The 27,288-nt window shown below is 43.8% G+C and overlaps 1 protein-coding gene across 1 annotated transcript in view; it reads right to left on the reverse strand.

Moving 5' to 3' along the window:
• The window catches only part of RNF150 (ring finger protein 150), a 208,867-nt gene that overhangs the window by 20,402 nt on the left and 161,177 nt on the right, over nucleotides 1–27,288 (reverse strand). The window contains exon 4 of the mRNA XM_040418484.1: nucleotides 12,577–12,659. Within this exon, the coding sequence (XP_040274418.1) occupies nucleotides 12,577–12,659 (83 nt within the window). The remainder of the gene's footprint in view (nucleotides 1–12,576; nucleotides 12,660–27,288) is intronic.

Raw genomic sequence — 27,288 nt, forward strand, 5'->3', positions numbered from 1 at the left:
TCTCCTGAGTACGGGGATACCAGATGTGTGACACTTTTTTGCAGCCTAGGTGGGCAAAGGGGCCCATATTCCAAAGAGCACCTTTCGGATTTCACTGGTCATTTTTTACAGAATTTGATTTCAAACTCCTTACCACACATTTGGGCCCCTAGAATGCCAGGGCAGTATAACTACCCCACAAGTGACCCCATTTTGGAAAGAAGACACCCCAAGGTATTCGCTGATGGGCATAGTGAGTTCATGGAAGTTTTTATTTTTTGTCACAAGTTAGTGGAATATGAGACTTTGTAAGGAAAAAAAAATCAAAAAAAAAAATCATCATTTTCCACTAACTTGTGACAAAAAATAAAAAATTCTAGGAACTTGCCATGCCCCTCACGGAGTACCTTGGGGTGTCTTCTTTCCAAAATGGGGTCACTTGTGGGGTAGTTATACTGCCCTGGCATTTTCCAGGGGCCCTAATGTGTTGTAAGTAGGTAAATGACCTGTGAAATCCGAAAGGTGCTCTTTGGAATGTGGGCCCCTTTGCCCACCTAGGCTGCAAAAAAGTGTCACACATCTGGTATCGCCGTATTCAGGAGAAGTTGGGGAATGTGTTTTGGGGTGTCATTTTACATATACCCATGCTGGGTGAGATAAATATCTTGGTCAAATGCCAACTTTGTATAAAAAAATGGGAAAAGTTGTCTTTTGCCAAGATATTTCTCTCACCCAGCATGGGTATATGTAAAATGACACCCCAAAACACATTCCCCAACTTCTCCTGAGTACGGAGATACCACATGTGTGGCACTTTTTTGCAGCCTAGATGCGCAAAGGGGCCCACATTCCTTTTATGAGGGCATTTTTAGACATTTGGATCCCAGACTTCTTCTCACGCTTTAGGGCCCCTAGAATGCCAGGGCAGTATAAATACCCCACATGTGACCCCATTTTGGAAAGAAGACACCCCAAGGAAATCAATGAGGGGCATGGCGAGTTCATAGAAATTTATTTTTTTTGGCACAAGTTAGCGGAAATTGATTTTATTTATTTTTTTCTCACAAAGTCTCCCTTTCCGCTAACTTGGGACAAAAATTTAAATCTTTCATGGACTCAATATGCCCCTCACGGAATACCTTGGGGTGTCTTCTTTCCGAAATGGGGTCACATGTGGGGTATTTATACTGCCCTGGCATTCTAGGGGCCCTAAAGCGTGAGAAGAAGTCTGGAATATAAATGTCTAAAAAATTTTACGCATTTGGATTCCGTGAGGGGTATGGTGAGTTCATGTGAGATTTTATTTTTTGACACAAGTTAGTGGAATATGAGACTTTGTAAGAAAAAAAAAATAATTTCCGCTAACTTGGGCCAAAAAAATGTCTGAATGGAGCCTTACAGGGGGGTGATCAATGACAGGGGGGTGATCAATGACAGGGGGGTGATCAGGGAGTCTATATGGGGTGATCACCCCCCTGTCATTGATCACCCCCCTATAAGGCTCCATTCAGATGTCCGTTTGTGTTTTGCGGATCCGATCCATGTATCCGTGGATCCGTAAAAATCATACGGACATCTGAATGCAGCCTGACAGGGGGGGTGATCAATGACAGGGGGGGTGATCAATGACAGGGGGGTGATCAGGGAGTCTATATGGGGTGATCACCACAGTCATTGATCACGCCCCTGTAAGGCTCCATTCAGATGTCCGTATGCGTTTTGCGGATCCGATCCATCTATCAGTGGATCCGTAAAAATCATGCGGACATCTGAATGGAGCTTTACAGGGGTGTGATCAATGACAGGGGGGTAATCAATGACAGGGGGGTGATCAGGGAGTCTATATGGGGTGATCACCACAGTCATTGATCACGCCCCTGTAAGGCTTTATTCAGACGTCCGTATGAGTTTTGCGGATCCGATCCATCTATCAGTGGATCCGTAAAAATCATGCGGACATCTGAATGGATCTTACAGGGGGGTAATCAATGACAGGGGGGTGATCAGGGAGTCTATATGGGGTGATCACCACAGTCATTGATCACGCCCCTGTAAGGCTCCATTCAGATGTCCGTATGCGTTTTGTGGATCCGATCTATCTATCAGTGGATCCGTAAAAATCATGCGGACATCTGAATGGAGCTTTACAGGGGTGTGATCAATGACAGGGGGGTAATCAATGACAGGGGGGTGATCAGGGAGTCTATATGGGGTGATCAGGGGTGATCAGGGGCTAATAAGGGGTTAATAAGTGACGGGGGGGGGGGGGGGGTGTAGTGTAGTATAGTGGTGCTTGGTGCTACTTTACTGAGCTACCTGTGTCCTCTGGTGGTCGATCCAAACAAAGGGGACCACCAGAGGACCAGGTAGCAGGTATATTAGACGCTGTTATCAAAACAGCGTCTAATATACCTGTTAGGGGTTAAAAAAAACACATCTCCAGCCTGCCAGCGAACGATCGCCGCTGGCAGGCTGGAGATCAACTCTCTTACCTTCCGTGCCTGTGTGCGCGCGTTCACAGGAAATCCCGGCTCACGCGAGATGACGCGTATATGCGTCGCTGAGCGCAGGGCTGCCACCTCCGGAACGCGAATCTGCGTTAGGCGGTCCGGAGGTGGTTAAAGGGAACCTGTCATCAACTTTATGCTGCCCATACTAACGGCAGAATAAAGTAGAGACAGGTGAGTTGATTTCAGCGGTCTGTCATTTATAAGTTAAAAGTAAGTGGTTGCCGAGAACCAACATCACAATCATTGCAGACTGGGCCTGGAAAAGAGTCACGGCCACCTGAGAAGAGTCCTGGTTATTCATGAATTCCTGCCCTCCCTGCCCACCTGCTGATGACTGACCGTCTTCTACCTAGTTTTCTCCCTTTCTCTCTAGGAGACAACTGCCAATCATCAGCAGATGGACGGGAGAGCAGGAGCTCATGAATAACCAGGACTCTTCTCAGGTAGATTTGACTCTTTTCCAGGCCCAGGGTGCAATGATTAGGATGCTGGTTCTGACTTTTAGCTCATGAATGACACACCGCTGAAATCAGCATTTCTGTCACTAATTTATACTGCCCTCAGTCAGGTCAGCATAAAGTTGATGACAGATTCCCTTTAACAGTCACATTAAAATTGGAAAAAACCCTTCTGAAAATCTTTTTTATTTGTAGATTTAGAATTAATGTCCTAAGTATATTTAGTTGGGGCACAATTCATGTGACTAAAGTGCATTTTAGCTCCTTACTGGTGTCATAAATTACAGCGACACTAAAATTTGTTACAAGTCCCAAATAAGGGGACTTCACTTGTTTGCCACGTGGGATTCAAATTGGTTAATAAGTTCCCCTCGTGCCAGGGCATTCGGTTGACCTAAGAATCAAACAGCCAGACACTTTGCTGGTTAAGGGCTCTTTCACACGAGCGGATCCCGTGCGGGTAATCCGTTGCATGAAAGAGAGCCAAGCCCCGTTCCGGACAGCAGAGACACGGAGCATTAACATGATTGATAATGCTCTGTGCCTCTCTGTGATCTTTTTACTACAAAATCACGGCGAGATAAAGTTGTCACCGTGATTTTGTAGTAAAAAGATCAGAGAGAGGCACAGAGCATTATCAATCATGTTAATGCTCCGTGTCTCTCCTGTCCGGAACGGGGCTTGGCTCTCTTTCACGCAGCGGATTACCCGCACGGGATCTGCTTGTGTGAAAGAGCCCTAAAAGATTCTCTGCCGGACAACCCCCTAAGAGCCAACTTTATTAGTTGTACATCGGGGTCTAGTCACCACCCCTTTAGCAATCATTTTTAATATGCCCAATCAAAATAATAAGGTAATCAATGTGTGTCATCCTGCAAACATGTCTGAAGTAGGAGACAGTATTGAGACTGGCCAGAGTGCCGGAGCTGTAAGTCTGCTTTTGTGAGAGCCCTACTATCTAACTGAATTGTTTATAATGTTTCTTTTATACTTCTTTCCTTTCCTCTCTTCCTCTTATAAGATCTGCACCTGGACTTCGCAAATGTGTGGTGTCGTAGTTTTATTCTGGCTGCCTCTCTGCACGTTTTCTGTTCTGCCGCGGACCTCCAATGGCACGGTGCACTAGCGTCAGCAGCACAGATCCCGCAGGCTGTTCACCCGCCGGAGAAGGCTGCCGCTAATGTGAAAGTAGCCTTAAAATTTCTTAATCTTGTGCTCTAAAGGATTTACGGCGGATTTACACCGCCTGATAATCGTGCAGATTATCGGGAACGAACATTCCTGCGAACACTTGTTCCCGACAATCTGCTGTTTGTGGTCAGCAATATGGGTGCTGGCCAACAATGGTCGTGTGCATGAGCCCTTAAGGGGGAGATAAAGTGTGTGAAATAATTGCAGTCGGCTCTAGTCTAAATTGCCGACAGACAGAGGGAAAAGAAAATCGTAAGCTCTTTATCATCCTGCTTTTGAGACCTCAATCCACATGATTGTATGCGTTTTTAACTCCTGTAGAAATGCCTTATGCTTGTCTGCATGCAGTGTGCTGTCTTTTGCAGCCCCATTGAAATGAGTCCACATCCGATCCACAAAAAATGCGGACTGAAAATAGCCGTGTGCATAGGGCTTTAATGTTATTTGGATGATATGGGTTGTTTTCCTCTGATGACATTAACCCCTTAGTGACTAACTATAAGGCCTCTTTCACACAAGCGAGTTTTCCGTGCGGGTGCAATGCGTGACGTGAACGCGTAGCACCCACACTGAATCCTGACCCATTCATTTCGATGTGTCTGTGTACATGAGTGTTTTCTTTCACGCACTAGTTCTGCGTTTCACGCACCAGTTCTGTGTTGCGTAAAAAACGCAGCATGTTCTATATTCTGCGTTTTTCGCGCAGACCTGGCCCCATAGAATTGAATAGGGCTTCAGTATAAAAAATGCATTACATGTTGATGTTGTTTGTAAACCTTCAGTTTTTTATCACGCGTGTGAAAAACGCATCAAAGCACATTGCACCCGCGCAGAAAAAACGGAACGAAATCGCAGACAAAACTGACTGAACTTGATTGCAAAATGGTGCAAGTTTCCCTGTTAACCTCTTACAAGCCACGGGCAATGGCCCCCTCGGCATGTAAGCGGGGACCGGATTCCCTCTATCCCATCGGCATGTAGATATCCGTGCAGCAGGCCGAGACCTAGTGTAGGCCTCAGGCCTGCCTCTAGGATTTTCCAGCAGGCTGCTCCTCTCTGGTATAGCACTAACATTAAAGGGAACCTGACAGGTTCCCTTTAAGGCCTCTTTCACACAAACTATATAGATTTTGTTAGGATGCGTTCAGTGAAACTCACACCATTTCGCAAAGCAAGTTCAGTCAGTTTTGTCTGCATTTGCATTCAGTGTTTCTAGTTTTTTCCGAGCGGGTGCAATGAGCTTTGATGCGTTTTTCACGCGAGTGAAAGAAAATGAACATTTACAAACAACATCTAGCAACCATCAGTGAAAAACGCATTGCACTCGGACTGCATCCAGGTTACATCCGGATGCAACGCGTTTTTCACTGAAGCCCTATTCACTTCTATGGGGCCAGGGCTACGTGAAAAACGCAGTATATAGAAGATGCTGCGATTCTCACGCAACACAGAACTGATGCGTGAAAAATGTGCACAGACCTATTGCGATAATTGGGTGAGGATTCACGATCTGCACCCGCACAGAAAACTCACTTGTGTGAAAGGGGCCTAACTCCTCACTGCTATCATTTTGAACAAGCCCCTTTCCCTTAGGCTGGGTTCACACGGGCGTTGCGGGAAAATGTGCGGGTGCGTTGCGGGAACACCCGCGATTTTTCCGCGCGAGTGCAAAACATTGTAATGCGTTTTGCACTTGCGTGATAAAAATCGCGCATGTTTGGTACCCAAACCTGAACTTCTTCACAGAAGTTCGGGCTTGGGATCGGTGTTCTGTAGATTGTATTATTTCCCCTTATAACATAGTTATAAGGGAAAATAATAGCATTCTGAATACAGAATGCATAGTAAACTAGCGCTGGAGGGGTTAAAAAAATAAATATATATATATTTAACTCACCTTAGTCCACTTGATCGCGATGCCCGGCATCTCCTTCTGTCTCCTTTGCTGAACAGGACCTGTGGTGAGCATTAATTACAGGTAAAGGACCTTTGGTGACGTCACTCCGGTCATCACATGATCACCATGGTAAAAGATCATGTGATGGATCATGTGATGACCGGAGTGACGTCACCAAAGGTCCTTTACCTGTAATTAATGCTCACCACAGGTCCTGTTCAGCAAAGGAGACAGAAGGAGATGTTGGGCTACGCGATCAAGTGGACTAAGGTGAGTTAAATTAAGCCCCTCCAGCGCTGTTTTACTATGCATTCTGTATTCAGAATGCTATTATTTTCCCTTATAACCATGTTATAAGGGAAAATAATAATGATCGGGTCTCCATCCCGATCATCTCCTAGCAACCGTGCGTGAAAATCGCACCGCATCCGCACTTGCTTGTGGATGCTTGCGATTTTCACGCAGCCCCATTCACTTCTATGGGGCCTGCGTTGCGTGAAAAACGCAGAATATAGAGCATGCTGCGATTTTCATGCAACGCACAAGTGATGTGTGAAAATCACCGCTCATGTGAACAGCCCCATAGAAATGAATGGGTCGGTATTCAGTGCGAGTGCAATGCGTTCACCTCAAGCATCGCATCCGCGCGGAATACTCGCCCGTGTGAAAGGGGCCTTAGGGTACATTCACACGACCGTATTATTTTATCCGCATCCGATCCGTTCCGCCTTTTGCGGAATAGATGCGGATCCATTCATTTCTATGGGTGAATAAATTGTGCGGACAACGTTCAGTATGTTGTCCGCATCCGTGTCCGCAAAAATATGAAGCTTGTCCTACTATTGTCCACACAGATCGGTCCGCAGCCCCATTCAAGTCAATGGATCCGCAAATTGCGGATGACATACGGAATGGTTTCCGTATGTCATCCGTTTTTTGCGGATCTGTTTCCATATTTTTGAAGGCCTTAATAATTATATATTTTTTTTTTCTCTTCCATTTTTTGCGGACCGTAAAAAACGGAAGACATACGGAACACAAATGGAAGTCATTTGTCCGCAAAATGCAGACACACGGTTCCGTTATTTGCGGACTGCAAAACGGAAAGGATTACACACGGTCGTGTGAATGTACCCTTAATGATTCAATTTCTCATGAATGTCCTAATTATTGAGTCTTTTTTTTTTTTTATCACTCTACTAAACTTACAGTAAATTATTTGCGGTGTAGAAATATCACTTCTACCAAAAACAGCGATTCATCAGATTAAGGCTACATTCACACGTCCGTGTGTGTGTGGATCCAAAACACGGACATCGGCGATGTGCGTTACGCATTTTGCGGTCCACACATCGCCGGCACTTAATAGAAAATGCCTTTTCTTGTCCGCAATTGCGGACAAGAATAGGACATGTTCTATATTTTTCGGGATCGGAATTGAGGACCCGGAAGTGTGGATCCGCAATTCCAGGTCCCATAGAAATGAATGGGTCCGCAATTCCGTTCCGCAAAATGCGGAACGAAATTGCGGACGTGTGAATGGACCCTAATAATGTGGGACTGCACATGAGATCCGGGGAATTCATCTACTTAGGCCTAATGCATATGACCGTTGTTTTGGTCCGCATCCGAGCCGCAGAATTTGCGGCTCGGATGCGGACCCATTAACTTCAATGGGGTCGCAAAAGATGCAGATTGCTCCGCAAAAAAATAAAAATATAACCTGTCCTATTCTTGTCCGTTTTGCGGACAAGAATAGGCAGTTATATTAATGGCTGTCCGCGCCGTTCCGCAAATTGCGGAATGCACACGGACGCCATCTGTGTTTTGCGGACCGCAAAACACACAACGGTCGTGTGCATGAGGCCTTAGCTAGTACTATATTACCCTGTAGACTTAAGGCATGAAAATCCGCAGGTAATACGCGCTGTGTGCATATACCCTAATACTGGCTAGAAGCCAGAGGCTGTACATTGATTACTATGTAACCACATTTGTCTCCACAGCCCTGTTTTAAGAGTATTTAGGAGTCATTTTAAAACCTTGCAATAATATTCTGGAGTAAAAATGTGCAGCCATTTACTATTCAAATAATATTCCATTATCTAAATGCATTTTCCTTTTGCAAGAAATGATTAAGATGGTCGTCTTGATATTAATTCTAACCAGCGTCCGCTCTCCAGTTTTGTTGAGCCACAGAGAGGTCTTTATGCTTTTTGTTTTTTATGTAACTCATATTTTCATAGCATTTTGCACTGAAACAAAAATCACTTTTAAGCCTCATTCATTTGCTGGGATACAGAAGGAAGGCCTGAAATGCTGGCAGTATTTTTAGCGAGGAGTGGATACAGACAAACACATAATTCATTCAGCTACTTCCCTGCTAAGCCGGCCCCGCATAGCTTGGAAATGAAAACCAGACTCAGTGTATCCAGCAACAGACACATTTACAGTCTGGGTGTGGGGACATTGTAAACCGCAGCACCTTCCCCATACGCCTGTATCAATCCGTTACTTACTGCATTTACCAAGTCTGTATTCATTACAATAGGATCCTGCTATCATCCCACTGTAAATTAAAGGGGTTTTCTCAGACTTTTATACTGATGACCTACCCTCTGGTCTGACGTGACGTTCATTAGTCACGTGGCCTAGGCGCAGCTCAGCCCTATTGATGTGAATGGAGCTGAGCTGCAATACCAAGCACAGCCACCATACAATATACAGCGCTGTTCTCGGTGAGTAGAGAGAGGGCCGCAGCGCTCAGACAGCTGATCGGTGGGGTCCTGGGCAAAAATTTTAAACGTGGCAGACATGTTTACAGACAATGATAGTCTGTCATCTGTCGGCTAAAAGAAATAATCAAACCGACAAACGATCTTTTTGGTTACAATCATCCATTTTGATCCCTTTAGACTATTGTGTATGGCCAATAACTAGATTTACGTCAGCCTGGGCCTCTGTATGCAGAATCAGCAGGACGTCCACAATCAGATCCATAGGTAGTCAGTATTGCATCCTTATTACGGATCTGTAATACTGAAGAGCGGTCTGATGTGGAGGAACAGGAATACGTAGTACAGCCCCTTTAAAATATGGATGCAATGTGAATGGAATACAGATGAGCGTAGCAAACACAGCATATTACTTAGGCTACATTCACACGTCCGTGGTGTGTTGCGGACCCGCAACACACCAGCCCGTCACCCCCATAGAAATGCCTATTCTTGTCCGCAAGCTGCGGACAAGAATAGGACATGCTCTATCTTTTTGCGGAGCTGCGGACCCAAAATCGGGGCCGCGCTCCGCAATTGCGGCTGCAGACAGCACACTGTGTGCTGTCCGCATCCATTCCGTCCCCATAGAGAGTGAATGGGTCCGCACCCGTTCCGCAAAATTGCGGAACGGGTGCGGACACATTTTGCGGACGTGTGAATGGAGCCTAAGGTGTATGTGTTTTATAGGAGTGCAGGAAAAGCAGCATATAGTAACACTGTCTCTGTAATATTCCCCTTATACGGCTTCCCTTTAAATTTTAGTTTAGAAGCTCTGATCATAGCAATAATGAAAACTGGATTTCCCTTGGATTCTGAATGAAGTTCTAATGCAGGGATGGCCAACCTGTGGCTATCTGTTGCAAAACTACAACTCCCAGTATGCCCAGCCTGCCTACAGCTATCAGCCTACAGCAGGGCATGGTGGGAGTTGCAGTTTTACAACTGGTCAGCCCTGCCCTAATGAATCGGAGAGCGGGCTTGATAGGATAAAAATATTCAATCTCATAGTCAGCGGTGCAGTCAACGGGTAACTATGCCAGCAGTGTTTTTTTTTCTAGCCCTAGGATTAGGACAATTTATGGCAAGTTGAGGCAGTCATTCCATACTGATATTTTAGGGAGAGACCAGTATAACTCAGAAACAACTTAATTTCATTTTTAACAAGAGAGAACTTGATGACGTCAGCTAGCTATATAAATTAGATTAATTAAGCCGCCATTTTGGTGGCACCCGCCAACCAATGTATATGGTGGTGTTCTGACTTTCCCGTGAAGGCAGATGTCAGGGACAAGAAGCACTGTGCTGCTGGACTTTGACATGCCTAACATTTTGTTCTCAGGGTCCAATAAGCAGCCAACAGAGGTCCCTTATGTTGAGAACACAAGCACACAAGGCCAGGCTCCTTCCCTGTGTATTTTTAGCTTTGAATGACTATGCAGTTACATACATCTGCCATAGATTACCATTAATAAAAAGCATACCACCCTGTACTGCAAATGACTCAATTGGATTAACAAGTCTAGAGGAGATCTTTTTAGCATATACTGACAAATTAAAGCCTATGGGGAGATTTTCCCAGCATTTCTACTGACAGAACAACACAGTGCTGTGATTTTGGCCTTAGACAGAGGCACACTTGCCATAGACTTTACCGGGAAACTTCCAAGTGGGCAGATGTCAAAGAGGCTGCCAAGTTACCACCACCCTCCTTAAGGCCACCAGCTAGGTACATAAGGACCAGACACTCCCAGCATTAATTAACGTTGGGAGCATCAGGCCCTCATGTACCCAGCCGGCAAGGTCTGGGAGGTGAACCATGGGAGGCTCTTCTGAGCTTAACTGTATAGCCATCCTCAGGCTAATGGCTCTCTGCCTTGCCCTTCACCCTCACAGATCAGAGGACCTGAAGCCTATGAGATAGTGTATCAACAGTATAATGATGGCATTGCATTCACTGTGTTGGGATGCAGACATCTTGGGGTTCAGAGCAGAAGAGACCTGTACCCTGCACCTCAGACTCGGCATGGAACGGAAGTGAGGTAGGAAGAACCTACCTACTTTGGGGGAACATACAACTTGGGGCGTTGTTATTATTACTGGAAGGACTATAGAGGGCAACATTATTACTACTGAGGTCACTATAGGGGGCATTATTATTATTGGGGGCACTGTAGGGTACATTATTAGTACTTGGGCACTGTAGGGGACATTATTAGTACTTGGGCACTGCAGAAGGTATTAATATTACTGGGAACACTATAGAGGCCTTTTACTACTGGGGGCACTACAGGGGAGCTTGACTTCTATTGAGAAACTCTGCGTAGGCATATTACTACTTGGGCCACTATAGGGGGCATTAATACTACTGGGGGCACTACAGGGGAACTTGACTTCTATTGAGACACTCTGGGTAGGCATATTACGACTGGGGCCACTATAAGGTAATGCCACTGGGGGCACAAGAAGTGAGCACTAGAACAGTTGATACTCTGCTCGACTCTATTATTTTCGTATGGTACTGGCATTTTCAGGGGGACTATTTGTAAGGCACTATTTTTTCAGCAGTATAGCATATGGAGGTATTGGGGGGCACAGTACTGGGTGTGACAGCAGGATGATGCTGTTGGGGAACCAGGATGGGGAGTTTGTGTTGTGAAGTTGGGGTGGATGATGTAAATATGAGGAAACCAAGATGTCTGTGTGGCAAACTCTGGAGAGACAAGATATATATAGAAATACATTTTCATGGAGGTCTGAGCCGAATTGAAAAGATATGGCAATGTATGTAGTAGGTATCTAATGCTTTATTAACCTGTAAGTTTGGTCGCAATAAAAGGCGACGAAGTATGCTGAAGTGCCAGCTCTGTTCTGTGGCCAAGTCTCATCTACTCAGCCCCCTCCTCCATATCTTAACTTAAAAAAACCTGAAAGAGGACAGAATGTGGCAGTTGGAGCTGACCATCACAGAGGGGCAGCTTCTGGGGTATTTTGTACTAGTTGGTGCTGTTGGGGCAGTGCTTTGTGCTGCACGGTGGCATTTGTTTCTGCTTGGGCAGCATTTTGTGCCTCACTGTGGTATTTAGCTCTGCTGGGAAGGGGAACCTGCTGCAAATTTAGACCCACCTACAACATGTGGCCACTTTTAGTTTTTGTTTAGGGACACTTTAAGCTCAAACTCTGACCCTGGCCTTAGATATATAATTTTTATTTTTTTAACATTTTCATCCGTTTTTGCCTGTCCTGGCCGGTCATCGAACACATGTGATTTTTCCTGTAAGCCTCAGTTAACATCTGATTCACTTGCCTTCTTGTTCAACTTCACTAAAAATGTTGTTACTCCTTTGCTCAGTTTGTGAACTAAACATTTTGCCAACGCACATTAAAACACCTTTGCTTGCAGAGATGCGTAGTGCCAAAATAGCTGTGCAAGTGGAGTGAAACCGGCAGGTGTGTATAACAGGTTTTACTAAACAGTAAATCCAAAAACATTTCGTACAGAAAAAAAACACAAGATCACAACGGTCTCACTAAAATCAAAATCCGCCCAAAAAAAAATAAAAATTTATGTTAGTTTTTTTTTTCTCAATTTCCTTTAACTGATAACTGACATGCAGTTCAGTCAGTCTACACATAAAAAAACCTGCAACCTCATTTTATTATTTACAAAGTCTCAACTGTTTCAACTGGTAAAATCTGTTTTCGAGTTTGGCATGCTTTCCAGCGCACATGCTGATATAAGCCGTGCCAGCAATGTATCAACTCACCGGCACGGCAAGATTCGGACAACATCATTAGGTTTATATCCTTCAATACACACAGCGCAGTTATCAAAATCTGGCTCCGTCTCCTGTAACAAAGACAGCAACAGTTAGAAGTGTTTGTTAAATGAGCTGTTCATTCTGGCTTATCCATATGGAGAGGTGAAATAACGCCTGTCTTTCAGTAAATTCATAAAAAGATACAACCAGGACAAGTAATGCTGGAATATGCTAGTGCCCTATATATATATAAAAATTATCACTACAATGTCACTTATAATAAACCTCTTACCATGTATCTTTTGCTTTCTGCTATTCTTATTCTCAGAACAAAGATATCAAGTGATAAGCGAAATTTTGAAAAATTCAATTTAGCCGAAGTTCACCAAGAAATTCGATTCGTTCCGAATTCATTAGTCATGAATCGCTATAAATCAGGTATATTAGGCTTTAATGCAAATCAAAGTTTTTCAAAACTTCGGACCGAATTCTGCTTCGAATGCTTCGCTCAACACTAATCAATGTTAAAAGGGAATCTAAGTTATGATTAGGAAGTCTGAGACGAACCCATGAATTTCGTCAGGGTCAGCCGAATGTGCATGGGAGTGTGCTGACTCTCCCCTGACAAATGATGAAAGGATGGGGCATGTTGAATTATGTCTTATCCTTTTGTTCTTACAGGAGATAAACTACCAACAATGGTGTCTGTCAGATTTTATTCACCTCTTCCCTCATTGAGAACACATGCACACATGGCTTAACCGGGCGTGCATGTGTATGCGGGGTGATAGCTGTTGGACGATCTGGCAGCTGAACCAAGCATGCATGTTCATGGGGAGATCGGGAGGAACAGCTGAACAAGTGCTCATCTGACAGCTACTGAATGTATCTGGTCACATTTAGGCTATATTCACAAGCGAAAAATAATCACCAAAAAATGGAACTGACTTTTGTATATATGAAAATCCCAAAAACGTTATTATAAATATATATGAACAATACATACATGTATGATAAAACAGGCAGCACAAGGCGGGACACACAGATGAGGAGCAGGACCCAAGGAGAGGCCGGGAGATCAGTGCACGAAATAACAGGGAAAAAAGAATACTAGCTGAAAGGGCATACCTCAGAGTCTCATAGCAGCAACGCCCCAAACAAAGTGCAAAGGAGGCGATTGTGGGGATTGAGGTTTAGATGAAAAAGACAAATTAGGACATACCCTGAGTAGTGCAATGATCTCTGCCGACTCCTGACCCAACGCCGTTTCGCCAGTAGACTTGGCTTCTTCCGGGGATATGGAGACATATAAAAACATTTCCCCTATATAGTGCGATCGCCCTGTCAGTCTAGTCCCGCCCCCACTAGGTGCTTTTGCCTCCACTGATTGGCTCTCAGGTACTGGAGCTCCAACTCCATTGGTGCTGGCGTCATTCAGGTCCTGCAATCTTAATTATCTTCCACACACCTGTGTGGGCACTATATAGGGGAAATGTTTTTATATGTCTCCATATCCCCGGAAGAAGCCAGGTCTACTGGCGAAACGGCGTTGGGTCAGGAGTCAGCAGAGATCTCTGCACATCTTTCTCACTGAGTAGCCATAAAAAAGTCATTACCTTCTAGACAACAAAATAGGTGTATGTCCATGGAGGACCATGATGTTCAAAATTGGAAATCAACCTTGTATTGATTTCCTGTGAGAGAGTGCCAATAAAAAGAGACCATGTTTAAAATAAACATTTTGTTAATCTTTTTTGGGGGCATTCACACGACCGTGTTTTCCAGTCCGCAAACCGTGGATACCGGCTGTGGGCACACCGCATCACGTTGTGAATCCAAATACTTACGGTCGTGTGAATGCACCCTGAATCTGTAAGAGTAAGGCAGTCCATTTTAAACAAAAACATCTTAGTATTAAAGAGAGACGGTAAGATGGGGAGGATCCAATGATACAGAATTTTACATTTCTAAGCAAGGTAAGGTGAGAGTCCGATAACATGTAAAAAATTGCCCAGTTAGGGGTCAATGAGAATACAATGTTATATGTACCCTGCAGATGATCGCTGGGTGCAAACTGCATAGCGCTCGCCGATCTGAGGAGAATGCGGAAGTGCTGATAAACTGCTTCTGCCTTCTCCTCGGTCTCGTGCTGTCACTGACAGCCGGAGACCCAACCTGCTCCTGCTAGAATGCAGGAGATGTAATTCAGCACAGTGCAGCTCTCCGGGCAGAAACACAGCTGATCTGGCTGTGCACCCCTGATCCAAACCATTCCATTCTAGCTCTGACTGTATGCTTAGGGTCGTTGTCCTGTTGGAAGGTGAAACTCCACCCCAGTCTCAAGTCTTTTGCAGCCTCTAACAGGTTTTCCTCCAGGATGTATTTAGCTCCATTCATCTTCCCATCAACTCTGACCAGCTTCCTTGTCCCTGCTGAAGAAAAGCATCCCCACAGCATGATACTGCCATCACCATGTTTCATGGTGGGGATGGTGTGTACAGAGTGACGTGCAGTGTTAATTTTCCGCCACACTTTTAGCATTTAGGCCAAAAAGTTCAACTTTGGCCCCATATGACCAGAGCAACTTCTTCCACATGTTTGCTGTGTCCCCTACATGGCTTGTGGCAAACTGCAAACTGGACTTCTTATGGCTTGCTTTCAAAAATGGCTTTCTTCTTGCCACTCTTCCATAAAGGCCAGATTTGTCGAGTCGATGACTAATAGTTGTCCTGTGGACAGATTCTCCCACCTGAGCTGTGGATCTCTGCAGATCCTCCTGAGTGACCATGGGCCTCTTGGCTGATTCTTTAATTAGTGCTCTCCTTGCCTGGGCTGTCAGTTTTGGTGTACTCCCATGTCTTGGTAGGTTTGCAGCTGTGCCATATTCCTTCCATTTTTAAATGATGGATTGAACAGGACTATGTGAGATGTTGAGAGCTTGGGATATATATACAGTGGTCCCTCAAGTTACAATATTAATTGGTTCCAGGACAACCATTGTATGTTGAAACCATTGTAAGGTGAGTAATCGGTTCCAAAGCCCCAAAATGTCATCCAAGATAAGAGAAAATGAAGATTTAAGAAAAAAAAGCAGATAACTAAGACAGATAAAACAAGTCCTTACATATAACAAGGGATTTCACAGTTCAGACAAGGACCCGTCTGTGGGTATAATATATCAAAGGTGGCAAATAAAGCAAACACTAGTCACAGATTACCACCCTTAAAACGTAGCCTTTAATAAATCACATTAAAACAAAAGACCCAAATAAACCAAATTATGGTATAAAGAAAAAAATAAACCAAAAAGATAAGTATAATATAGTAAATGAGTAGGTACTCAGCACTAAAGGGCACAGGTAGGCAGGTGTTGGGCCTGATATATTACATTATGGGCTCTAACCCTACATCTGGCCCTATTTCTATACTGCCCTGCCAATAAACGGAATGGCCGCCCCCGATAGGGGCGATCCCGTATCAGGAACCTCCTGAGTGCCCTAAGATGGCCTTGAATGGGGATAACCTGCCAGCTACTATATATGCTGACCTACAAAACCGTGGTAAATAGCACAGTATGATAACAAAAGAAAAAAAGTAAAGCAGACACAAAAAATAATAAACAATATATGTACTGGTTCAGAAAAAAATACTCCTATATATCAATCCTGATTGTGGATAAGTATCAGGTTACGTCATAAGCCCGATTGACGCCATGTTAATTCATGATGTCATCATGAATTAACATAGCGTCAATCGGGATTATGACGTAACCTGATACTTATCCACAATCAGGATTGATATATAGGAGTATTTTTTCTGAACCAGTACATATATTATTTATTATTTTTTGTGTCTGCTCTTCTTTTTCTTTTCTCTTGTTATCATACTGTGCTATTTACCACGGTTTTGTAGGTCAGCCTATATAGTAGCTGGCAGGTTATCCCCATTCAGCGCTATCCTAGGGCCCTCAGGAGGTTCCTTACATAGAACAGTCAGAATTAGGTGCTAAATAGCAACAAATTCAGCTATTTTACTAGAGAAGAGCTCTTGGTTGATTGGATCTCAGTCTGAGGCATTGTATCCCGAGGGACCACTGTATATATACACTCACCTAAAGAATTATTAGGAACACCAGTTCTATTTCTCATTAATGCGATTATCTAGTCAACCAATCACATGGCAGTTGCTTCAATGCATTTAGGGGGGTGGTCCTGGTCAGAATGGGAAAGAAAGGTGATTTAAGCAATTTTGAGCGTGGCATGATTGTTAGTGCCAGACGGGCCGGTCTGAGTATTTCACAATCTGCTCAGTTACTGGGATTTTCACGCACAACCATTTCTAGGGTTTACAAAGAATGGTGTGAAAAGGGAAAAACATCCAGTATGCGGCAGTCCTGTGGGCAAAAATGCCTTGTGGATGCTAGAGGTCAGAGGAGAATGGGCTGACTGATTCAAGCTGATAGAAGAGCAACGTTGACTGAAATAACCACTCGTTACAACCGAGGTATGCAGCAAAGCATTTGTGAAGCCACAACACGCACAACCTTGAGGCGGATGGGCTACAACAGCAGAAGACCCCACCGGGTACCACTCATCTCCACTACAAATAGGAAAAAGAGGCTACAATTTGCACAAGCTCACCAAAATTGGACTGTTGAAGACCGGAAAAATGTTGCCTGGTCTGATGAGTCTCGATTTCTGTTGAGACATTCAAATGGTAGAGTCCGAATTTTGCGTAAACAGAATGAGAACATGTATCCATCCTCTGATGGCTACTTCCAGCAGGATAATGCACCATGTCACAAAGCTCCAATCATTTCAAATTGGTTTCTTGAACATGACAATGAGTTCACTGTACTAAAATGGCCCCCACAGTCACCAGATCTCAACCCAATAGAGCATCTTTGGGATGTGGTGGAACGGGAGCTTCGTGCCCTGGATGTGCATCGCTCAAATCTCCATCAACTGCAAGATGCTATCCTATCAATATGGGCCAACATTTCTAAAGAATGCTATCAGCACCTTGTGGAATCAATGCCACGTAGAATTAAGGCAGTTCTGAAGGCAAAAGGGGGTCCAACACCGTATTAGTATGGTGTTCCTAATAATTCTTTAGGTGAGTGTATATATATATATTTTTTTATAACCTAACCCTCCTTTACACTTCTCCACAACTTTATCCCTAACCTGTCTGTTGTGTTCCTTGGCCTTCATGCCGCTGTCTGTTTACTAATGTTCACTAACAAACCTCTGAGGCCTTCACAGAACAGCTGTAGCTGTAATGAAAATACATTACACACAGGTGGACTCTATTTACCACCGTATTTTTCGCACCATAAGATGCACTCCCCCCGCCCCAGTGGGGGAAAAATATCCCTGTCTCTAATGGGGTGAACACTAAGGAGCACTATTATGGAAGCACTCATTAGTACCAGAGGACCAGGAAGCGGTGAAGGCTCTGCACTCACCGATTCCTGGTCCTCGGCTTTGCACAGCATGAGAGCGCTCTGTGACCTTACGCTGTGCGCGCTGGTTCACAGCCAACAGCAGGAGGAAGAAGAGCACTGGAGGAGTGGAGTGGCCACGTCCAGAGCAGGAGAGGTAAGTGTTTTTTTTTATTTTGTGATCGGAGGCTGGGGGCTGCTGAATTATGGCTGGGGGCTGCTGAATTATGGCTGGGGGCTGCTGAATTATGGCTGGGGGCTAATTACTTATTTCCGGGGGGCTGATCACATATGACTGGGGGCTGATATGAGGCATGGGGGTCTCATCGGAGGTCTGACTGGGGGTCTCATCGGAGGTCTGATTGGGGTCTTCTTTATATTGGGCTCTGATCTAAGGTCTGACTGGGGGTCATTCACATTGGGATCTGAGATGAGGTCTGATCTGAGGTCTTATTAACCTTGGGGATCTGATTGGGGCTCTGAGCTGAGGTCTGATTAACATTCAGGGTCTGATTACTGATCTGATGTCTAATGAAAAATATATTTTTCTTATTGTCCTTCTCTAAAACCTAGGTACGTCGAAAAATACGAAAAAGGGCGAAAAATACGGTAATTAGGAGACTTCTGAAGGCAATTGATCACACTCGATTTTATTTAGGGGTATCAGAGTACAGGGGGCTGAATACAAATGCACAACACACTTTTCAGATTTTTAGTTATTAAAAATGTTGAAAAACGTGTATCATAGTCTTTTCACTTCACACATACTTGCTACTTTGTGTTGCTCTATCACATAAAATTCAAAAAAATATACATTTAAGTTTGTGGGTGTAAAGTGAAAAAAATGTGGAAAGGTGTATGAATACTTTTTCAAGGCACTGTACATGTAGTCTCTTGGCTCTCCCCCAAGATTGGACAGTGGCTCAGAGAACAGGATGTTCTCATAGTTCAGGAGGGAATTCTACATCAGATAAATAGAGTAGGACCTCAAGTAAGAAATGCTGCAAAATATGTCCCTACACAGCCGTGTTAGCAAAATGTGATTGTCCATATAACCAGTCAGGGGTGTATTTAAATTTACCAGCTATGCTGTACAAGGAGATATCAGGGAGTTTTAAGCCTTCTATTTTCTGGGGTTGCTGTAACTAAAAGAAACTTATACTGCTGCGGCAAACACCACCCCTAATAAACCTCCGAAAGGCCTTTTTGAGAAATTAAACATCAGACTTATGAATTAATAAGGGCACTGTCTTAAGTTTATACAGTAATTTAGTGAATGCACTTTTTAATTAAGTGGCAACGTCCAGAGAAAGATAGAGTAATTGTTGCCACAAATTTATAAGGGACAACATAATTGGCCAGAGATTAAATTTATAAAGAAGAGACAGGTCAGGGTTAGCTGGTAATATGACTCCTAAGTAGGTAAGGGATTCTGTCTGCCACTGAAAAGGGAAAGAGTTAACTCGAATACTTCCTAGCTGTGCGGAAGATCGGTAAAGTTTCAGATTTATTTAAATTAACCTTGAAAAGAAACCAAAGCTATCAATAATAGACATAATGTCAGGGATGCCTTGTTTCAGATTAGAAATGAAGAGCAAAATATCGCCGGGCAAAAGCCAGCATTTTCCTTTTAACGGAGCCAACTTAAATACCCCAAAAGGATGGCAACGCCTGCAAGGTTCTAAGTGACAGGTCAAGAGCTATGTTGAATAGTAAAGGGGATAGGGGGCATGCCTGTTGTGTTCCCCTATTGACTGAAAAGAAGGAAGAGAAGTTAATTTACCCAAATCATACACCGGGGACGCTAATATATCATTTGAATAGCATCGTTCCTGGTTTGTTTCCGGGATCTGCAATAGGAAATGGCCCCAAGAGCTGTCCGTACATTGTATGTAATCGATTTCCCATGTATAAATCCGGTCTGAGATGGGCAAATAATGTCTGGGAGTATAGTTTGTCAGAGATGAGTAGTGATATAGGACGGTAAGATCCAACAAACGAGTGGTCTTTACCCGGTTTTGGGAGTACGCTAAAACCGTCTGGAATAATCTTAGAGGAGATAATGTGATTAAATAATGTACATAAATGTGGTCCTATAGACATGCTCAGCAACCAATAATATTCATAGCTTAGAAAGTTTAAGTGATTTAATGGTTTGAGTCCCTTCATCTTGGCTAATGGGGGAGTTCAAAAGTACTCTGTGTTCATCAGTTAACTCGGGGATGTAGTCTTGGTTCAGAAAAGAGGTGCCTTTGGACATATCTGCCACCACCTCATAATGAGATGCAAAGAATTTCCCAAACTCCTCACTAATATCTTCTGGATTCGTAATGAATTACCCAGAGGAAGACTTCAGCTTGGACACCCTAATTAAAGATTTAAATGGCCAAGTAATTGAGGCTAGTGATCTGCCCCAGCAGATTACCCCACTGAAAATATCTATGTATTTGATAGTCTAAATTAGCAAGAGATTTTTCACGGGCCAACGCATCCGCTGCTACTTTAGCAACTAGATACGCTTACACGGTTTAAACTGCCGATATGCCCGAGTAAGGGCTCTTTCTGTGGAATGGCTGGATTCTAACATTATGTTCCCATTTATGGGCAATATAGGAGATGAACCAGCCATGTATAATGTTTTTGGTTGAGTACTAAAAAGGGTTAATATCCTTTAAATGAGACCCATTATCTGCGTTGTATGTTTCCCAGAACCCGGTTAAAATGGATTTTAAATCCTCAGAGTGAAAGGGATAAGACAGAAAAAATAACCGCTTAGAAAATGGAATTGGGTTGCGAAGGACTGTTTCAAAAACTACGGGTGCATGATCTGAGATATGAATATCTACACTGAACAAAAATATAAAAACGCAACACTTTCGGTTTTGCTCCCATTTTGCATGAGCTGAACTCAAAGATCTGAAACATTTTCTACATACACAAAAGACCCATTACTCAAATATTGTTCACAAATCTGTCTAAATCTGTGTTAGTGAGCACTTCTTCTTTGCCGAGATAATCCATCCCACCTCACAGGTGTGGCATATCAAGGTGCTGATTAGACAGCATGAATATTGCACAGGTGTGCCTTAGACAGCCCACAATAAAAGGCCACTCTGAAATGTGCAGTTTGATCACACAGCACAATGCCACAGATGTCGCAATGTTTAAGGGAGTGTGCAATTGGCATGATGACTGCAGGAATCTCTACCAGAGCTGTTGCCTGTGCAATGAATGTTCATTTCTCTACCATAAGCCGTCTTCAAAGGCGTTTCAGAGAATTTGGCAGTACATCCAACCGGCCTCACAACCGCAGACCATGTGTAACCACACCAGCCCAGGACCTCCACATCCAGCATGTTCACCATGATCCGCTGAGACCAGCTACCCGGACAGCTGCAGCAATAATCGGTTTGCATAACCAAAGAATTTCTGCACAAACTGTCAGAAACCGTCTCAGGGAAGCTTATCTGCATGCTCGTTGTCCTCATCGGGGTCTGGACCTGACTGCAGTTCGTCGTCATAACAGACTTGAGTGGGCAAATGCTCACATTCAATGGCGTCTGGTATGTTGAAGAGGCGTTCTGTTTACGGATGAGTCACGGTTTTCACTGTTCAGGGCAGATGGCACTGTCACGGGGTAATGTCGATAACAGGTATACCAGATAGACAGCATAGGATAACAGTCTAGGCCTAGAAGCTAGTGAGGGAGAGATGGTTACCTCCTAGCAATCCCTGAGTCTCTCCCTGACAGTATGTGCAAGCCCTGATGGTGGACGAACACATACACACATATCTAGACCCTGCTAATACTGTAGCAAACCCAAGATTAGGGAATGGGGAATGAGACTGTCGGTACCTTCCACAGTTAAGGGGCCAGCGTCTCCCTGAGACCTAGACTGACACAAACAACACAAAGCAAAAGCGGAACTTAGCTTGGGAAGAGTGAGGAACAAGGGATCCACAAACAACCAGCAGGAACTCCAGTAGGAAATATCAACCGCGTGGTGAGAAGTCAGAGGCAGACTAAAATAAAGCCTCCAACCAGCAAACGAGCCGAACCTGTGGAGAGGTGGGATCCCGCCCACAACAACAAACTGAAAAGTAACACCAAGAACCTGTCAGATAGACTTACATACAGAAAGTCTATATGATCTCCTCAGATCTCTCACAGGGCCGGCAGTGACAGGCACACAGTGTGTGTGGCGTCGTGTTAGTGAGCGGTTTGCTGATGTGAATGTTGTGGATCGAGTGGCCCATGGTGGCGGTGGGGTTATGGTATGGGCAGGCGTATGTTATGGACAACGAACACCGGTGCATTTTATTGATGGCATTTTGAATGCACAGAGATACTGTGACGAGATCCTGAGGCCCATTGTTGTGCCATTCATCCACGACCATCACCTCATGTTGCAGCATGATAATGCACGGCCCTATATTGCAAAGATCTGTACACAATTCCTGGAAGCTGAAAACATCCCAGTTCTTGCACGGCCAACATACTCATGTTTGGGATGCTCTGGATCGACAGCGTGTTCCAGTTCCTGCCAATATTCTGCAACTTCGCACAGCTATTGAATTTGAGTGTTGAGTGGACCAACATTCCACAGGCCATAATCAACAACCTGATCAACTCTATGCGACGGAGATGTGTTGCACTGTGTGAGGCAAATGGTGGCCACACCAGATACTGACTGCCCCCCCCAGTAAGGCAAAACTGTGCATATTTTAGAGTGGCCTTTTATTGTGGGCAGTCTAAAGCACACTTGTTCAATATTCATGCTGTCTGATCAGCACCTTGATATGCCACACCTGTGAGGTGGGATGGATTATCTCGGCAAAGGAGAAGTGCTCACTAACAGATTTAGACAGATTTGTGAACAATATTTGAGAGTAATGGGTCTTTTGTGTATGTAGAAAATGTTTCAGATCTTTGAGTTCAGCTCATGCAAAATGGGAGCAAAACCGAAAGCGTTGCGTTTATATTTTTGTTCAGTGTAGTATCCCAGAGTAGAACAAAAAGGGTAATAAAGAAGGCGATGTCAACCAATAATCAATCCAAAGGTGTAAACTATGGGCATGTAAATAACATGTACAGTTGTGAATAACCAGATGGTGCTTTGCCACTTATCTATAAGATCCAGATGATCCATAAATCTGGATCCATAAGCTATACTGAATTAGGTTACGACTACATGGACCGCTCAGAAGCTGGGGACCCGACCTGTCCAACAGCAAATTATGAAGCTCATTAAAATCTCTTCCCATTACAATATTGGAAACCTTCAAACTAGAAATAGGTTCCAGAAAAAGAGGTAAAAAAAAGTTAAGAATCGACACATTAGGTGCATAGACATTAATTAAACAAAGGGCAGTACCCTCAATAATGGCTTTAACCATGAGGTACATGCTCACTGGGTCTTCTAAGACATCAATAATATTATGCTGGACTTGTAAACTGAATAGGACGGCAACTCCTCTGGCCTTTTGAGAAAAAGAAGCCTTGATGCACATCAAACTTTTTACTATGGAAAAGAGGGTGCTTGTGTTTAACCCAACGTGTCTCCTGCAAAAGACTAACATGTGGGTTTAATCGGTGTAGGTAATTCAAAATTTGTCTATATCTTATCGGAGAGTTCAACCCATTAACAATCCATGTACACCACTTCAGGGCGGATATCATGGATGAACTAGTACACTCGGAAGTAGGCATTTACCAATGCCTATTTGGGGGTGAAAGAAAGACATGGACATCAGCTGTAATAGGGACCTCAACCCATCTCAGTGAGTAGGTATTGTTCCCAAACAATCAATAGCTCCCTCAGTAAGATACACACAGAGATCCCTCTCCCCAATAAATAGCAACAAATACCCTCTGAATGAACAACATAAGGGTAGTACTATTGCAGAAACAGTATTAAACAAAAAAGAATTAGTAAAACGAACTGAAGCTCAATATAGGAGTTAGTGATAACACAGTTCTAGTAGAAGAAGCAAAGGCAGGCGAAGCTTGACCAACAGGGCAAATGTGATCCAGGGGGCTGTTGAACATCCAGGTCTTGCTATCCAAAGTGAAGCGTAATTTAGATGCGTGTTGAAGACTGAATTGAATGTTTCTGTCTAACAAGACTCTGCAGACTGGGTTCAAGGCTCTGCGTTTTGCAGCAAATGTGGCGGAAAAGTCCTGGGACAGAAATTACTTAGGCCAGGTATTACACCAACAGATTATCTAAACAATATCTGTCCAATCAGACCAATAGTTGGTGTGTATAACAAAAGATCTGTGTGTGTAATAGGCCATCTGACCAATGATTGGTTAGAAAATCTGTCAGATAATCTTTCGGTGTAATACAGGCCTTAGAGTTCTCATAGAGAAAGAGTGAAGATTGTCGAAAAAGTAGCCATGACCTTCAGCTTAGGTGTATCTTGAAAATGGAGCACTCTGAAGATAACTGGACTATCCCATCTCCACGACTTGGGTCTATCCTGTGCGCCCGTTCCACTTAAATTTTACACAAAGAGTCCGAGATCACCCAAAGTCAGAGATTCTTCGTTCTGCATCAGTTAGTCTAGTCCCATGATCAGTGACTTGCGAGACTAAGATTTATGGTTGGAATTAGCAGATCTGAGATGGCTTCAGCTGTGGCCTGTGAGTTATCTATGTCAGTGTCAAGATTCTCTCTTGATGGGGATGGCAAGTTTTGGCTGTGGATTTGCATATGGTTCGCTTTGTTAGAAGCTGAAGGGTTGTCTTTACCCACAAATTTATCCGTGGTAGTGGATGGCATATCTTGAAAAAAACAGCATGTGCTTTGCTATACAAAGTAGCGTTATCACAAAAAATTTAGATTTACCTTAACATATATACAAATAATCAGTCTTAATGACTTGCACACCAAGAATCATTAAAATTGTAAAGGTAGAGGATCTGACAGTGGTGAGAGGTCTCAAAACAGAGAAGCAGATGACAGAGGAGCAGTGCCACGTGGTTTACCTGTAAGGTACAGGGGGTCAAGAAGGGTGGCAATCAGTTGGTGGCCTAATATCCCCACTCACACAGTAGCGAATGCACCCATAGCTGGGGTTCAAAGGTGTCCCAGTTCCGATATGTGCAGGGAAAGACGAAGACACATTGTGCAGGTTATACCACGTGGCAATGGTGGAGCTGGCCCGCTGCTGCTCTCAGTGCCGCAAGACAGACGATCTGCCAAGGAGGTTGAAGAGCTGGTCCACTTCTTATCTTGCTGCTGCTGCAGGTCCCTCCTTACTACTTCAAGTCAGATACCTCTCAGTCCCAATGTGTGCAGGGAGAGGTGAAGGCTCTGTGTAGAACGTGCAATGTGGCAATGGTGGAGCTGGCCCACTGCTGCTCTGAAGTGCTGCAAGGCTGTTGGGACTACTAAAGAAAGCGGAGAGCCGGTCCGATGAACTCCGCCACAGCAGCAGCAGGGGGGCGGGAGGTCTAGTAAGATGAGCTTAAAGGTGTTGTCTCATCATGGACAATGGGGGCATATTGCTAGGATAGGCCCCCATTGTCTTATAGGTGTGGGTCTCACCGCTGGGACCTGCACCTATTTTGAGAACGGAGCCCCGCAAGGAGGTGGCTGGAGGACTCCAGTCCGGCCACCACCAAGCCGACTCCCCATAGAAGTGAATAGGAGTGTACCGAGCATGCGCGTACCCAGCTCCCATTCATTTCTATGGGGCCGATGAAAACACTTGCGGGGCTCCATTCTCGATATAGGTGCGGGTCCCAACCATGGGACCTGCACCTATAAGACAATGGGGGCATATTCTAGCGATATGCCCCCATTGTCCATGATGAGACAACCCCTTTAATCAATTTTTTTTTTACATAACCGTGATATAATTCAGATCATTTAACAATCCAGCCTCTGCCAGGTCTCCATAATACCAGATTAACGGAATCTTACTGCATTACTTCACGACAAGGCTGATTTGTCACTCAGGGTGCCAATCCCTGTGAAAGTTGTAATAGGGACTATACAGTATAATTTGTCTCTAGTTGTTAATGAATTATTACTGAGAGTGAGAATTGTTTTTTTTGGGGCTATTTCTGGGTATACAGGTGAAAGTCTAAAAATTTGAATATCGTGCAAAGTTCATTTATTTCAGTAATGCAACTTAGAAGGTGAAACTAATATATGAGATAGACTCATTACATGCAAAGCGAGATATTTCAAGCCTTTATTTGTTATAATTTGGATGATTATGGCTTACAGCCTATGAAACCCCAAAGTCACAATTTTGAGGTACCCTTTGCTCAGGGGGTATGGATAATTAGCTGACTAGAGTGTGACACTTTGAGCCTAGAATATTGAACCTTTTCACAAAATTCTAATTTTTAAGTTGCATTAATGCAATTCCTTTTACGTTGCATTACTGAAATAAATGCACGATATTCTAATTTTTCAAGTTTCACCTGTATATCATACATTTGTGACTTTACTCTTGCTTTAGAGTACATTCACAGTGGAAAACAGCCGTCACAGAACCACTGCTGTCAATGAGTCTATTCACATGTCAGTCTTTTTAATGGTCAGCGAATAGCGACCATCAAAAAATAAGAGATGTCCTATGTTGGCCGTTCTGATGACCAGGCAGACCCCAGATCAACGGGCCCATTTTTAAAGGAACATTTTTTGTATACTAGCTAGTAACACATATCCTCTTTTTCCAATCTGTTTTTATTTTCTGATTGCAGGTTTTTTCCCCCCTGAAAATAATTATGGGGTCATCTTTTCTGAGCTGTTCTTAACAGCATTTAGAAGGCTTTAAGATAATTGCTTTATGGCAGCCCTATGTTCTGAAGAGGACCGCACTGACCTCTAAGGGAGAGTTTTCTAGGCATGCTGTGTGACCTGTGCAGAGCTCAGGAGGGAGTAGGTATTGTACTATTGTGAATGGTGGATCCTGTGTTATCTGTCATTCTAATCCTGCCGTATTGATGTCATCTCTGTGTACAGATAAGCAGGTAACTGCAGTAAAGTGATCTGTACAGACCAAGAAGTGACACCTATTATTAGACTTAGTGGCCAGTGTGAAAACTGCAGGATTTTATGTTTTTGTTTGTTAGTTTTTTAAATATAGTGACAGGGAAAATTAAAAATAACATCACCACTTTCTGGTTACTGTTGATCAATGTGTTTGTGTGCTATTTATATGGAATTTTCTAATTTAGTCTTTGTTGAAATTCTGCTCCATTTACCATATTTTATAAGCTATGCCCCCTTGTTCACACAGTCTTTTGTGCTGTC

Source organism: Bufo bufo, chromosome 2, assembly GCF_905171765.1.
Source record: "Bufo bufo chromosome 2, aBufBuf1.1, whole genome shotgun sequence".
In the NCBI taxonomy this organism is placed as follows: domain Eukaryota; kingdom Metazoa; phylum Chordata; class Amphibia; order Anura; family Bufonidae; genus Bufo; species Bufo bufo.